General features: G+C 41.8%; 1 protein-coding gene across 3 annotated transcripts; it reads left to right on the forward strand.

The window, feature by feature from the left end:
- The first annotated feature begins 7,020 nt into the window (after window positions 1-7,020).
- On the forward strand, window positions 7,021-16,586 carry NQO2 (N-ribosyldihydronicotinamide:quinone dehydrogenase 2). Of its 3 annotated transcripts, none has more exons than XM_061995468.1 (7): window positions 7,021-7,070; window positions 7,337-7,508; window positions 8,994-9,158; window positions 10,644-10,774; window positions 12,959-13,072; window positions 14,108-14,209; window positions 15,293-16,586. In XM_061995468.1, exons 2-7 carry the CDS (start codon window positions 7,502-7,504, stop codon window positions 15,464-15,466), a joined length of 693 nt encoding a protein of 230 aa, XP_061851452.1. In that variant the 5' UTR covers window positions 7,021-7,070; window positions 7,337-7,501; the 3' UTR covers window positions 15,467-16,586. The 3 variants fall into 3 exon arrangements, with proteins under 3 accessions (XP_061851452.1, XP_061851453.1, XP_061851454.1); XM_061995469.1 differs by having other exon boundaries at window positions 7,027-7,070; window positions 7,430-7,508; XM_061995470.1 differs by having other exon boundaries at window positions 7,032-7,070; window positions 7,423-7,508.
- Window positions 16,587-16,901: the final 315 nt, after the last annotated feature.

The following is a 16,901-nucleotide window of genomic DNA, read 5'->3' on the forward strand; positions in this document are numbered from 1 at the left end:
AGGATTTCCTTATCTTTCTCCTATAATCAACTCCAAACTTTTATTTCAATTCTTGTGAGATACTAGAAGAGAATGAATGTAAATAAAAGCACTTTACTGGTTTTAGGTATTCACATACTCCTGGTTTGACCCTTTTTACTTTTTTACCACCAACTGACACCTTGTTTATTTTTTTTTTCTTAAGGAATGCCACTGCAGGAAGTATCATTCAGACACGTCTGGGGAACAAAGGTCTCTCTTCACAAAGCAATATTACCCATGAAGTAGTGACTCAGATATCTCTGTATCACTATGCCAGTATATCCCAGTTTTGACCTGTAAAAACTCATTTCAAAGCATAACCTGTTGGTGCCACACCTGCTTGTGGCTCTACCTAGTTCTTCCTACAGCCACTTTGTTAGCTGCAGTTTCTTAGTCTTCCTCCTGGATCTATACTGTGCTTTGTTTGCTGTATAAATTTTGCTGGTACCAACACAACAATAAGCACTAAGCTCATTCTGAATACTTCCCAGCAGAGGCCCTTGTGGTTTATATGTTCTGACTCATTGTAAACTATTCTACGTCAGGTATTTTATAACCCTGTTCTTACAGGATCCAGTGCCAGGCAGTAATTAGCCTTAGCATGGTAGCGAAATATGAAAATATCCCTTATTTCCTTACCCTTTGACATTATATAGCTGGGATTTACACACTTGGAAAACTCAGATCTTTGACATGCCTCTGACAATAGTTACAGATAATGAGGCTGTGGGAGTCCAAGTATTCTGACATAGGAGGACAACATTCATCTCCCCCTAGCCACCTAGATGCTGCCAGATGTCTGTAAGGCAAGTAAAAGAAACTGTATCTGAGAGCAACTCACTCTCACCTCTAGAAGGAGTTTTGTGTAGATGACCTAACTCACATGGCAAAAATTAGGAGAGAAGAATTCCACTCACATGCCTACCTAAATGGAGAGCAGTTACATTGGTTTGGGGTGGAGTGAGTAGAAAGAGGTTGACTATTCTAGGCCTCACAATTTAAAAAGGATGAGAAGGTCCCTGAATGCACTCAGAGAAAGACAACAAAGATGGTGAAAGGGCTAGAAGGAATGTTCTGTGAGGTGTGGCTAAGGACTTTGGGCTTGTCTAGTTCAGAAAAAAAGGGAGACTGAGGGGCTACCTTATTGCTCTCTACAGATTCCTGAGGTGGGGATGCGAAGAAGGATATGTTAATCTCTTCTCACCATTATCCAGGGATAGATGTGCAGGAATAGTTCAAAGCTGTGCCAGGGGAGCTTTAGACTGAAGATCAGGAAGCATTTCTTTACCAAGAGGGTGGTCAAACACCAGAACAGACTTCCCAAAGAGGTGGTCAATGCCCCAAGCCTGGCTATGTTTAAGAGGCATTTGGACAATGCCTTTAAAAATATGCTGTAACATTTGGTTAGCCCTGAATTGGCCAGGCAGTTGGACTAGATGATCATTGTAGGACCCTTCCAACTGAACTAGTCTATTATATCCTATCCTATCCTCGACTGTAGTCCCCTGATGTTGAAATGTTTGCACCACTACAGCCTCTTTGAAGTGAGCTTCCTAAAGAAATGACAACAATTTAATACCCCGTCACTGTCCAAAGGAACTGGTAGGGGTTCAGGAAGTTTAGTTCTCTGAAAGCATAGCCACTGGACAAGTATTTTAGGTCACTGAGCTGGTTCTCTCCCACTCCCAGCTGATTTATAACACCTTCTGACCACGGATATTTTTTTATTACAAATCTCAACAGCTTCAGAGCAATATGATGAGTAAATATTTATTGCTGAAAACAAAAGTTTCTTGGCAAAACAGAGTGGATTTTAAAAGTACTTTGTAGAAAACAGAGCTTTGTTTATGTGCAGAATATGACTGAGTAACTTAAAATCAGTGATTACTCATGGTACTTAAATGGTAACTGCTAAAAAAAAAAATGTAATGAGCTCATTAAGGACAACAATGGGTTTCAAAGCCACATAAAATACTAGGGAACAAAATAAAGTGCAGATAGAAATGTGTCTGGCTTCCAGAACATTGTTTGGCACCCCAAGACTATCCAAACTGACATCCTACCTGTTAGCTGGTGAAGGAAGAGGAGGGGAAGAGCTTGCAGACAGCACAACCCTACATCTCAGCATAGAAAGGAAAGGAAGAAGTCAGTGACATTTGTCTCCATACTGGGGAAGAGAATAAGGAGTGGGTTTTTTGATTAAAATATTTATTATATGAAGATTGCCGAGAGCATGACCCTACATCTCAGTATAGAAAAGGAAAGGACAAAGTCAGTAACATTTGCCTTCATACTGGGGAATGGAATCAGCAACCAATTTTTGATGAAAAGCTTTATTATATGAATTATTTCTTTTTTAGCTATATGACCTTTCCAATATTGCAAGATACTTCATTTCAACAGGGGACAGAAGTAAGCTGTCTAATATTCCTTGTTATTAGCTAAGAGATTTTCTTGATTGGTAGTTGTTAAGTTTTTGCCTTGGAAAGTCACCTAGGTCAACATCAAACTCCTGATTCCTATTTTGCTATAAATCTCCCTATAACTGGTCATTATCCTGTTAGGGCAACTTTTCCACCTTCCTCATACTTTCTATTTTCTTGGGTGCTTTTTTTCCCTTGGTTTTCGTATCTCAGTCTTGCTTTGTCATTATGGGTCATTCACCTGACCAAACTTTGACAGTTTGGAGGATACTCAATACACCACCATTGGAAGCACAGCAACAGAATTATCTGACCTGAGAACTAAAATGTATCTTAAAAGTGGAAAAGGTAAGGCTAATATACAATGCAAATTCTCAGGCTAAGGCCACTTGCTTGAGATTTCCAGGCATGGTCTCACAGGTTTCAGTTTAAACATTTACCTTGACATGAACCACAGTTTACTTAAGGAGAACTTTCTCTTTTCTTTCAGTTAGTTACGCAAACTGTGCTTCCTTGTAGTAGGAATGAAGGACAACTCAGAGAGAACTGTGACAAAACAACTGGTTTTCTTTCTAGGCCAGATATTTAATTTCTTTTAAAAAAGAAAGACTTGAAGTCACATAAATGACACCTAGGCAAAAATGAGCTCCTGCTACCTTCAAAACTTTCATACAGTTAATGCCTACTCTCTGGTAAAAAGAGCACGGACTTTCCTTTCACAGCACAGCGGAGGCTGTCTGTGTACCCAACTGTTGTTGCATGTTAAAGGTTTCAGTTGTACTTGACACAAAGACTGGAACCTTCATGTTCTATGGTCATCCCAGTGCCTAAGCAACAAAACCATGCCTGTATGGCCATCCAGCTCTTGGACTTCCTAAATAAGTGGCCAAATAAGTAAATACTGCAGCTGTACAAAAAACCAAAACAAAATAGGTATCTCTGCTCTCTTTAGATTTGTGTCCAACCCCCTGCCCCAATAAAATGAACAGAGAATCATGTTCCTTGATTATTTTTTCAGAGGAAAAAAAAAAAAAAAGGTTATTTTTCTAGAACATAAGAGATTCCAAAGAAACACAAGGAAAAATTTCTTCACTGTGGGGGTAAGGGAGCACTGGAACAGGCTGCCCAGATAGGTTGTGGAGTCTGCTTCTCTGGAGACATTCCAAACCCACCTGGATGAGTTCCTGTGTGACCTACTCTAGGTGGCCTTGCTCTGGCAAGAGGGTTGGACTAGGTGATCTTTCGAGGTCCCTTCCAACCCTTAAGATTCTGTGCTTCTGTGATCTTCACTAGAAGGTTCTGGGGCTACAAATCAAGAGTAGAAGTATTTTAGGCAATAGTAGCGAAGTACATTCAGCTCTGGGGACTCCACATCATGTAAAGAGGACACAGAGCTGTTGGAGCAAGTCCAAAGATGATCTAAGGCTTGAAGCACCTCTCCTATGATGACAGGCTGAGAGAGTTAGGGTTGCTCAGTCTAGAGAAGAGAATACTCCGGGGTGACCTTCCAATACCTAAATGGAGTCTACAAGAAAGTTGGAGAGGGAATTTTTACCAGAGCATGTGGTGACAGGACAAGGGGCAATGGCTTTAAACTGAAAGAGGTGAGATTTAGATAAGATGTCAAGAAGTTATTCAATGTGATGGTGGTGGGGCATTAAAACAGATTGCCTAGAGATATTGTGGAAATCCCTCCCTGGAAGTGCTCAAGGCCAGGTTGAATGGTGCTGTGAGCAACCTGCTGTAGTAGAAGGTGTCCCTGTCACTGCCCATGGCAAGGGAGTTGGAACTGCATGACCTTTAACATCCCTTCCAACCCAAACCATTCTAGGATTCTATGAAGTGTACCTAAAGTATATCTGAAGAACAGTATTTAAGCTACCAACTTGTGCCAAATTTCTCCTATAGATGAGTCATCCAGAGAACACAAGGATTCTTTCTGGCCTGTAGGTGAACCAAGATGAGCACAGCATTCTGGATGCTGCTTGGAAGGCCAGGAAATTAAGAGTTATTTTTAGTTTCTGTGAATCTTAAGAGATGTTTACAGGACACAAACAAACCAATATGGCCTCAGATTTAAAATAAAGGGCTCTAAGCTGACTACCAGCATACAATCTTCTAAAACTCTTTTAATAATGACAGACCATTCCACACAGACATCAGCTCAACACTTTGTAGCAGTCAAAAAAGCAAGTTCTGTAGTAGGAATTATTAAGACCACAGAGCAGAAAATTGTTATGCCACTGGATAAGTCCAAGGCACATCCACACTGTGAATACTATATATGGATCTGGTTCTCTTACTTCTAGAAATGATACAGCAGAACTGCAGAAAGAAACACTAGGATGGACTGAAAGTACAGAGTAGTTTCAGAACAGGAGGCACATGATGCAAGTTAACAAAATCACCAACTAGACAGAGGGGATGACCACAGCTTGATTCTTCACTGTCACTCCCAGTACAAGAGCTAAGGAGCATAAAATGAAGCTGATAGGAACCAGATACAAAGCAAAAAAACCCAAAACAAAACAAAACAAAAAAACCCCCAGCAACTGCATCTGTTGAAGCCCTTACCAAGGACAGTGCACATTTAAGGGATTGGCACAGTATCACAGGGAGACAGAGAGATAGACTGGAGATTATTATATGAACAAACTACAACATGCCTGGACCTGAGCTGAAGACAGCTGCACGCTGAGAGCAGTGGGGTCAGTATCTTATGTACTTACCTCCTACTACTCTTCCTCAGGCACCTACTTGTGAACAGGGTTGGAGACAGGGTACTGGGTTGAACAGATCCTTGGTCTCAATCACTACCAGTATTTTAATTTTCTTATACTGTCTGTCTCGTACTAGAGAGATAAGAAATTTCTGTCAATTGAAAGCAAGAGAAACTGTAAATATCCAAGCTTCCTATGAAATACGGCTCACACAGTCAAAGCTCACAAATAGATGACAAAGAGGAGAATTTTCTATTTTAGCCACAGCTTCTTTTTTCATTGCTAATTTACAATGAATCCTTAGACAGAAAAAAAAATATTAATGGGGAAAAAAATCTCTTATTGTAAAAGAGAACTAGAGAGAGGGATACCAAATGCAAGGGGGGCAGGAACGATGAGGATAAGAAGAAACATTCCCAATCTGCAAAATTTAAATTTCAGAGGGTGTTTGAGCTACTGCACACTTTCCTGGGTGCTAATTAACTTTAAATGAGGCAGGGGAAGCGGGAGAGGGAAAAGGTGGCTACAAGAAACTTCACTCTGTCCCACATAGTTGCCCAAACAGCAAAAATAAATGGATTTCTAAAAATATGACAGTTGAGTTTCATAAAGAACTCTCTGATGGGCTCTGAAAAACTACTGGGTGCTCACAAGATTGCTAAGAAATTGCTGAATGTGGATGTTGAAATCCTTGTAATGAGCCTTGGCCAAAGAAAAATATGAAAGTTTTTTTTAAAACTTTGTAAAATTATTAGAGATCATTTCAACAACAGTTGAGAGAAAGGTATTTTAGGAAGTAACACAGGAACTAATCCTGTGAACTTTACAACCTTGTTCAGAAATGGGGTGGGGTGAGTGGGGCGTCACCTGTACAGTGAGATCACTGCTGTCAATCTTATGTGGAGAAATATTTAGCGATGTAATGATCCTCAAATTCATGAAATCAAGGCTGAGACTACAATTTTCTAAAATCACAATGTTTACCTACAGTACTGCAGTATTTTCCAGTTTTAAAATCCTACTGCTTGCTAGCAGTATACTAACAACAGCACTGAGCCATGTAAGCACTGAATGTTTTGTCAGGTCTCATTCTTTCTGTAACTAGAAGGGATGAAAATAAAAAAAAATAAGACATCCTATCTGAGGGAAAGCAAACCTTTAACCTAACTATGGGTTTCTGGAGTCACTGAGCAGTTTTCTGTGACACTACTTCTCATATAACCAGGAGAGCGCCGCGAAACATAACTTAGGCTTGTGTAGCTGTAGCCTTGGCTTCTGGTGTTGCTGCTGCCTGTTTTCAGGAGTTGTCATTGGTGTCTGCAGCACTATGATTGTCACCGTCTCCCTGGGAAGTCAGGGGAAAAAAGCCAAGGGGTTCTTGTCTGCCCTTAGTCTGACAGGACAGAGGGCACTGGGTGAAAAATGTAAATGGTGCAAGATGCACAGGGATTTCTGCTTACCCCACTGCAAGAGGACATAAGTAGCTCGGACATTTATTTCCTAGGCCACTTGGCCCAGTCACTCAACTTCCACCTCAGATTCTCCATTTGAAAACCACACCTGATGGCACTTGGCCCCTGGTAGATACGTGAGGACTCCCTAAATACTCCGAGGCAATGCAGAGGTACCCATCGATGAGCCGCCTCGGTGCCCCTCCGGCGGCACTTGAGGATGAGCAGCCTCTGTTATAGGATAACGCCGGCAAGTACGTATCAGTAACAGCTATCGCGCGTAGTGACAGCAGCAGAACCCCGCACCGAACGGTCCCGCGGTGTGACGGAGCCGCAGCAACGCGCGGCGCCGAGCCCGCCCTCCCCGAGCTGGCACAGCCCTGGGGCTGGGCCGGGCAAAGGCCGCGGGCGGCGAGGCCGCCGGGAAGGTACGAGGCGCAGCGCGCGGGCAGCAGGTAAACCTGGGCCCGGGACGCGGGCAGCGGGTAAACCCGAGCGCGGGACTCGCCCGGCCTGCTCCAGGGCTTGCGCTGGGGCCAGGGGAGCGGGTTTGGAAAGCGGTTTTCAGAGGGTAGCAGGAAAAACGGGAGCGGCGTGCAGGTTCTGTCTCGCCAGGCGGTGCGATGCACGCAGCTCGGCCCCAGGACGACGCGGGTGTGCGGTGGCTGCCGAGGGCCTGGTGAAGACAGACGGTCACTCGTACAATGTTTTCGCTTCGCAGCCCCTGAATAGCCACACCGAAGGGTACATTTCCTATTGAAACAGCAATTTTCCTTGAACCTTTTACCGATACATTTGTCATTGGAGTTCACAGATTCATTTGTCATTGGAGTTCACATTGGAGTTCACAGATTCTCGGGCCAGAAGCTACCACGTACTTCAGAAAATGGCAGGTAAGAATGAATGAAAATGCTGCTCACTGAAGGCCTGAGCACGCTGGTATGTGGTGCACGGGTAGTGTTTACATGGGATACCGAGGTATCACTTTTTCAAATGACTGAAGTTACTTCAGTGATGCCTTTGAAAAACTCCAGTCTTTCTGAGCACTGACTAGGTGCTCTCATCTCCACTGAAACGGCGACAAACCAGCTGCTCACAGAGTTATGTTACCACATCTGCGAGTGTGCATCATCTCTGGCCACAGAACTACCTATTTGCTGAAAGTTTGCAGGAGCAGCACAGAGGTAACTGCTCCTGATAGTCCAGAATAAGTGATGGAGCAGGCGTGTAAATAGTTTATACACTTTACACTTATGATAGTGTCAGAGCACAAATTTCAATAGTTTTTTGGCAAAGCAGCTGTTTCATGGATGCTGTGCACACTGCAGAGAAATAATCACCCCCTATAATCTAGGTTAAAAATGAAGTAGTGTTTCTTCAAGCCTTCATCTTGGACTCTTGATGCTTTCAGTTTACCTGTCAACCTGCTGGTGCTCTGGGTGTTAGAGCTTCTGTGTCCCCTGGAGAAACTGAACTCGGAAGATGCCCAGGTTTATTTGTTGAAAATCAAGAACCACAAGCTGCATGTTTAGTAGATCGGTAATTTTCAATAATCTCTGGAAATTACTTCTCTGCAGCGTTTATGTATAAAATAACTACTACCCCATAAAATAATTTCACCTTTCTCTTGTGCTCAGTGATGGATTTAAGAGAATTATTAAAATTTGACAGCCTGTGTACAGTAAAATTTCAAACAAGTAAGCTCTGATGCACTTTAAGAAATTCTATCCCAACATACTCATTTTCTGGCTCAGCTTACCTTAAATCCACTTTGCCAGCAGTGTGAGATACGAGACAGCACACTGATCTAAGAAAAAAATCACATTGCTTTCTACTGAGGTTGCTGTGGTGATGCTGAAGTGGGACAGTGGCATCTGCCCAGCTCTTGTCACTTGTGCAAGCACTGAAATGGAAGATGAGGAGATGCCAAATTGCAGTAGGGAGTTGCTGTGAGTTCTCAGAACTCATTTCCACAACAGTTTAAGATAATCTAAGTTTGCGCTGCTTTGTAGTTTGTCTGACCCAGCCTAGGGAGCTAAACCAGCGGACAAGGGGTTTTGCGTGAACACCAATGCTGACTCAAGAGGAAGGACTGGTGGTGCTGATGTAAGGCAGTGTGATCTGCTATGGACAGCACCTGCTGCCAACTGAATTACACCTAGGAAAGGCCAGCATAGCACAAAACTGCTAGGTGGGGGGCATTTACTGATTAGTTCCCTGGGAGTCACTCATTACTGAGCAGGAGTCAAATGCTGCCACTGTCATTCTGTTGCCACTTGGACAGCACACTACAGAAAAATGAATGAACAGCTATACAAACTCTTTCATATCTGCCTCCTATACTCAAAGATATATTCTGTTTTTCTTTCTGCCTCCAGGGAAAAAAGTCCTGATAGTCTATGCACATCAAGAGCCCAAATCTTTTAACGGATCTTTGAAGAGGGTTGCTGTGGAAGAACTGAGCAAGCAGGGCTGCAGTGTCACTGTGTCTGATTTATATGCAATGCAATTCGAGCCAAGAGCAACAAGAACTGACATTGCTGGTGAGACTACTCAAAATACACTTATTTTTTTTCCGACAATAACAAGAAGACAAACTTTAACCTTGTCTGTTCTGCTGCAGTAACAATCCAAGCTGTTAGGTGCTCTCAGAAAAACAATCACTATTACTTTGTACAAATATCCCTTAACTAACAAAATCCAGCCTTTTATTTTCTGGTGGTAGTGACTAAGAAATATCCATGTATGATCCCAACAAGCATAATCTTCATTTAAATAAATCCAGTCACTAAAAGTGGCCCCTCAATCAGAAAAATGAAATATCTGTATAGTGCAGAGTTGTAAAAAAAGTGTTTTTCCTTTAGACTAAAGTGAATGAGGGAAAGTTATTATTTTTACAGTATTTACAGTTGACTGAAAACATGTTCTAAGAACCACCTTCTCATGGCAAACAATATTACAAGTAATTTCTGCAAGTTAGCTCCAGACATTTAACTGCTCGGGCTTTTGAGTTGTCTTGGCACCTTCTGATTACCATTATTACTACAAATGACTAGATGGTGCAGTTAAGAGTTGAAAAAAACAGTGAGGCTTTTCTTAGGCTTATGTGATATTTTCACTTTGCACTTAATAGCATTTAGCCCCAGTGTTTTTCCAAGTTAGGAAACACAAAGCTATAAAATAATATAAAACAGATGACACTCTTTCTTAAAACAAGAATCACAGGTTTTTGCAAGCACTAGCAAAAACAGTAAGAAGGTTATTAATGACCAGACATAAGCATTTCTAAAAGTCTCACTCTTGAATATGAATCTTCGCTCTTAGTGACATTACTGGGAGGGGGAAAATGCATTAGGATGTGTCCACAGTCAGTCTCTGAAGTCCATTTATTATGGGCAAGAAATGCCTTCAGATACCATTCTGTGACTTGCTAGGGTTAGTTTGTGAGGCTACTGCCTCTCCTGCAATCATAAACTAGATTTATGATCTAGTTGAATCAGAAGAATGAATGTATATTTCTGTTTCAGACATACTTGAATCAGCTTACCTAGCTGTAGTGAAGTCAGCAGAGCTGGCCAGTACTGATTCCTTAGCGCCCACTGAGCATCCCAGTTAGAGAGGCTGAAAAACAGCTCCGTAGTGCTTGTGGATGCATGGTGGTTTCAATAATCACTAATGCAGAGGCATAGCAATTAGCAAAATTCTTTAAAATCATCCACCTGCATCACCAGAGTATAGAAATGTATAGAGTATAGAACCAAGCTTAAGTCCTCTTATTGTACTTCATAGGTTCCTACAGAAAGACAAAAGTTTTACTACTCTGAGACACTACCTTCCTCTCCAGTTTAAAATCAAATCTCCATCAGCTGTGATGATGCTGAATAGCCACACTGAAAAAAAAAAAAAAAAGCAGGGAAAAAATGGAAAGCATTAACTCAATTTAGAACTATAAATTCCAACGTGCATTTCATTCTTTTTTTGGCTGTGATGCTAGAAACAGTGCAAGGAATGTTCACTTCTACCCACAGGTTGCTTGCACAACTCAGAAGAGTTCAAATATCATGTGGAGACATGGAAAGCTTACAAGAGAGGAGATTTGTCCAAGGATGTGATCGAAGAGCAAAAGAAAGTGCAAGAAGCAGACTTACTGATTTTTCAGGTTATTGTTTTAAATTATATTAAAAAGGGCTTCAGTTGTAATGTAGAGGGTTGAACAAAAGAAAACCAATAGTGATAAGATTATAGATTTCTTTAGGAACGTTGAATCCAAACAGAGTAAAAAGAGGTGGTAGCTTTGCCATCAACATAAAACAGTCTACATCCAGCACAGAAATTTCAAGGTGTCGAATTTATCTGATAGGATGTGGATTTTAGAAAATATCAAAAATACTAGGTCATGTGTAAGCATTATTCCTGCTATCACAGTATGAGTTTTTCACACCGATAATGGCTCCACACTGGCATTTTTGGAGAGCAGGAAGGCGTCTGAAGTTAGAACCTTAAAATACCAGAGTAAAACTCACAGCAGAGCTTCACTTTAACATTCAAAAGGAGTCTGATTGTGTAGGTTTTGTGAAAACTGCTCCTCACACTACCTCCAGAACAACTGCATTGAGCAACTCAGACCAGAAAGTATTGGCTGCAAAATAATACTGTAAGTGCCTATATGAGAACTGTGCCATGTTCTCAGGCAGCCTGATAGCATCCCTTTGTCTTGGACCTCATGCAAGGTAAACACAGATCAACGTAGAGATGTAAGAGCTTAAGGCAGCCCCACCGAGGTTGGGGATATGGTAACACACTAGACCGGCAGCTTTAGGAGTAAACACTTGATCTCTGAGTAATGGTACAGTAACAAATGCAGATCAGTAGTACAATTACCTGGGTCATTACAACAGCAAATCCAGTAATTCAGTAGCCCAATTTTCCAGGTTGAAACAACAGCAGATCCAGTGATTCAACAGGTAGCTACGCTCAATATCTAGATGCACAAAGACACATATGACCACAACTATCAGGCACTCTGGCAGAAAGCAGGGCAATGGTTATTTTCTGGGCAAGCAGCTGGGAGCAGCCAACAGGCCTGGTGAATTTGGACTTTCACCAACTAGACTGCCCTCATTTATTGCTGAGTTGCAGCAGCATTATCTGGACATGCTAACGGATCACTGCACCCCATGCCTCTGCTCCTTGCTGTGCCAGCACTGCCCTCAGTGCCCACAAGCCCCAGAAGTACTGTATAAGGCAATACTAGCCCCACATTTTTTTGTGTGACTCTTGTCCTTGGGCATAACCCGTATAGTTGAATTTTCCACTGTTCAATTCTAGATAAGATTTAGGATTTGCCACATTTCAATTAAGCATTTCACTGTAAGTCTTTATCCACTTTACACTATTACGTCTGATGTAAGCATAGTAAAACATCCCCTGAAGGAAGTTGTTGCTTTCTACTTTATGTCTGAAGAAAGCTATGAAGAATTGAGTATGTTCTGGTGCAGAGAACAAAAAGAAAGGAAAAAAGCTTCCAAAAAGACACCGTAAAGTAATTTAAAATCTGCTACAGACAAAACTCAGCACTTCTAGAGATAGTGGTGATTGCCCAGTTTCCACATTATTTCCATCTTGAATTAAGCCACATATCAGCTTTTACAGAATTACTTCTTCTGTACTACAGTGTGTACAAAGGTTTAGAGACAGTGATGGACAGTAGGACAGGGGTCCATAAAGCATTCACAGTAACACAAACAGGACACGGTAGCTTTAGGCTGTAGCCCCATGGGCTGACTGGAAGATCTAGCAGCAGAGTATCCTACTGTTAAATAAGTTTGCTTCTCAGTAAAGTAATTCAGGGTCACCATGTCAGCAGGAGGTGAAAGTAAGTCTTAAGATCCCATAGTGTTTGTCAGCAGGCTGTCAGATCAGAACTGATCATCAGAAGTTAGTCCTGGTAATAAGGCTCTCTGTGTGCATGTTGGCCACATTCTCCTTTAGACTGTATGTTCCCTTTTGCATTTCAGCAATAGGCGATGCAATTCTGTACAGTCTTAAGCTTGACTTGAATAGCACCTTCCTGCTTCATCACATTCCGACTTTGTGTGGAAGCCCTCACATTCAGTATGATGTTAGTGTGCCCTAGAAGTTCAGGTGTGTGTACCTGAGACTACAGAACAGAAAGCACTTCAGTTATTTTTGCCAAACATAGTTAGAGATAGCATAGCAGAGAGCTGGAAGAAGGCACACACAAGATCTGAAAAGACAGAGAGAATAGGGTTTGGCATGCAGATCAGGCCTATGGATGATGCGAGGACCTCTGTTCTAACAAGACAATTTATTTTTTCCCTAGTTTCCCTTGTACTGGTTCAGCATGCCAGCAATCATGAAGGGCTGGATGGACAGAGTCTTGGTCCAAGGATTTGCTTACGATTTTCCAGACTGCTATGATTCCGGTTTGCTCAAGGTATGTTTTTGAGATTGGTTTATTAAGATCAAGCTTTGCACAATGCTCTTTAGAGCATTGGTCTTTCCCATTATATTTCTTTAAAGGTCTCACTTTATGCTCTCCTGAGATGCTGCTTTGGTAACATCACAGAATCACAGAATCTTAAGGGTTGGAAGGGACCTTGAAAGATCATCTAGTCCAACCCCCCCTGCCAGAGCAGGACCACCTAGAGTAGGTCACACAGGAACTCATCCAGGTGGGGTTTGAGTGTCCCCAGAGGAGACTCAATAACTCATCTGGGCAGCCTGTTCCAGTGCTCCCTCACCTGAACCGTGAAGAAATTCTTCCTTGTGTTTCTTTGGAACCTCTTACGTTCCAGTTTATACCCATTGCCCCTTGTCCTGTCATTGGACATTGAGAACAGCCTGGCTCTATCCTCCTGACATCTACACTTAACATATTTGTAAACATTAATGAGATCACCCCTCAGTCTCCTCCAAGCTGAAGAGCCCCAGCTCCCTCAGCCTTTCATCATAAGGGAGATGCTCCACTCCCATCATCATCTTTGTGGCCCTGTGTTGAACTCTCTCCACCAGCTCCCTGTCCTTTTTGAACTTTGAATCATTCGAGAACAAATTATTCCTTGGCAAATGGTGTGCAAGCCCAAGCTTGAATGGGGACTGTAGCATTGTATTTCTTCATTCAGGAAGGACAACAATAAAGATATTCTAAGTAACACAATGGTTTCCAGACGTAGTTTTCCAGACATTGTGTAGGTGAAAAAAAGGGTCAGCCCTGCTTTATACAAGGGTACCAGTCATACAGTTTCTTTCGGTTTTATCCTGTCTGTGCCCAAAGCCCTGACAACGTAGTCCACTGTCTAGTTGTATGCCATCAGTCTTTGCCTCAGAGCTGCTACTACATGTAAGGTCTGGGAAGGAAGAGGACACCACCTCCAGAAGCTGATGCAGTCCAGATTCCTCTGAATATCTCTTGAACTCAGCCACTCTTCTTTAAACATGCATAACTCAAGTGCTGCTTTCTTAATTCTAGAACAAATTAGCCCTATTTTCTTTCACTACTGGAGGAACTAAAGAGAAGTTTGCAAAAGAAGGTATCAGCGGTGATATTCGGTATATCCTGTGGCCTATGCAGGTATAATATATGAATATTTGGCTGTTGTTTGCCTTATTTTTTATTATTCAATTATTTTAAACAGTTATATTATTGTTTCTTCTATGATATGTAATATACTAAGAAAGAATTGCCGGTTCCAAGGATCTGCAGGTTGTAAATTGGGCCCTAAGACTGAGACTACTTTAAAAGTTCACAGAGTTTTAAAGTTGTTTTGTGCCCATTCCTCCAGGTTGGAATCTGGAGAAAGCTTACACTGTCAGCCTTTTACGCTTCTCTATGTTAGAGGATTTCCTTTAGCCCTAGCGTACAGTATTTATTTTCCCCATGGCTACCTGATTCACGTAGGATGCAGGGCAGGAGGGGAGTCACACATCCTGGCATTAATGATGAGCATATGAGAATTATCATGCCTTTTTTTACTGCTACACTTTTATCAGAAGTAGCAAGCACTCTGAGAAATGTAATTGGTAAGGCAAATTGTGCCAGCTACTTCTGCTCGTTGGTCTTCAACCCGTTGCAATCACTTGCTGTCAGCCCTTGTGAGGCTGTCTGGCTGCGAAGCTCGCAAGTCAACACAACAACGTGCAACACAGCTGTGAGTTCAGAAATACAGAGAGGAGAGAATGAGCTGAAAGGCTCTAGCCTTCATTTAGGGTTGTTTGGCTAAGCTAGAGGCAAAAGGTTGAAAGAAATGCTTGGAAGCTGATAACCAATACACTGCTGTTCAGGAACAATCTGTGGAGATTGAAACAGTACAATGAACTTTAGCCTGCTTCTGACCCTCGCAAATTTAACAGCATACAGCAGCCAAAGAGAACAGTTCTGTGAATTTAATAGCACTTAAATTCCACAGAGCAGAATAGATGAAATTGACCTTATTTTTCAGCATATTGTACATCACCCTGCTTAAAGCCTAGCCTACAATAGTGATTGTCAGGTTAGGTAATGAGCTTTGGCAATTTATTTCCCTTCTCTTGGCAAATGCACAGGTTTAAAGAAAATGAGGTCAGAGAAACGGTTTCAGATTTAAATCTTCCACGTTCTTGAATTGAAAGTGAAATACTATTTCCTGAGGCATTTCTTTCTTTGTTTTTAATCCAGCATGGAATCATGCACTTTTGTGGTGTCAAAGTCCTTGCACCTCACATCTGCTTTGCTCCGGAGTTTGTCTCTGAGGAGAAGAGGAAAGAGATGCTGACTGCCTGGGCCCAGCGTCTGAAGACTCTTTGGAAGGAAGAACCCATAAACTGTTCCCCTGAGTGGTATTTCAAGTAATGTTCAGGTAGAAGGCTACAAAGAGAAGATTTCTTTTACTCCATTCTTTATCTCAATGTCTGAATGAAAAATCTCTTAATTTGAATGTATTGTAAGTCTCTTCAGTACTACAGCCAGCAGCTTAACCGGCAATATAGCATTTATCTTCATTGATTCCTGAGGGATTCTTTACAAAGACAGGTGCAAAACTGTGAAGAATTATCGTTTATGTATGTCCTATAAACAGTAACGTCCTACCTACGTGTGGTTGATAACACAGCGGTATTTAACTGCAGATTATACTGGTGCTGCTTATGAAACAGTGAAGTACATTGCCAAGTTAATTTTAACAGTTTTTGTACCAGCTGACACTTTATCTACCAGGGAATTTGCTGCCCATATTCAACTTTGTTGTGGCCTATCCTGTTCTTTTAAATGAGAACTCTACACTTGTGCTAACTCTACACTTACACTAAGCCATATCATGAATAATGCAAAAGGATGTACAGTTGCATGATGGCTTAGCTGGAAAGCCTTGTGGACAGCCTTAGGCTTTTCCACATATTTACAAAGCATTATTAAAGCTATGACAGATACCAGATAAGTTAAAAAACAAGTACAAATAGCAGTATGTGCATGTATTGCCCTTCTTTATAGAATGTGGATATCATTTGTAAAGTATTTAGTTTCCTAAAATCAAAGGGAGTTCTCTATTTTTGGTACTCTAACTAGATACAAAAAGCAACTGCATCTGTTCCCTACCCCTTCACACCAGTGAGTAGTGCTGTTTGCGTCTGGAGGGCTGAGTGCATCCCCTCCGGCATCAGTATGGTGGGCTTCCTTGGAGACCTCCAGCACCAGCAACTGGTGAGGTAGAACACCTACCTGAAATACTGAAGGAGCACTGTCTGTCTACAAGCCAGGATCTAGTGGGACAAAATTATTGTCTGGCTCTTAATAGCCTTGATTTTTACCTTTAACTTTAGCAGGTTGATTTTTATACTTGAGAGCTGTTAAACTTTTTCATGCGTATGGCAAAAGGTGGGTTTCGCACTTAGCTACAGAGTTTTTTGCTTTGATCAGCTTAGCTAACAGCTGGCTTTGCACTTTGATATTAAAAGAATGTGATCTGAATAAGAAATGGTCTTCTGAGTCACTGTCAAAATACACTTGAGCCTCTGCATATGAAGTGTGCATCTGTCATGTATTCTTTGTAGCAGCCTTATCATACCTCACCCTTACGTTTCTTTAAGGGCTATTTGGGTAATAAACATGCTGAGCTCAGATTCTGGAGGGACTGTGTAAACTGATACACCAGACTGGGAATTGTTACCTCAGGGAAAGAGTCACATGTTGCTGTTGGTCAACATATAAAGAGAAAGGCCACCTCTATCAGAGACAGACCACTGGAAGCATTGCTGCTCTACGCTGTTGCAAATGTCTGCTTCAGAACATG

The sequence above is a fragment of the Colius striatus genome, chromosome 4 (genome assembly GCF_028858725.1).
Source record: "Colius striatus isolate bColStr4 chromosome 4, bColStr4.1.hap1, whole genome shotgun sequence".
NCBI classification, from domain to species: domain Eukaryota; kingdom Metazoa; phylum Chordata; class Aves; order Coliiformes; family Coliidae; genus Colius; species Colius striatus.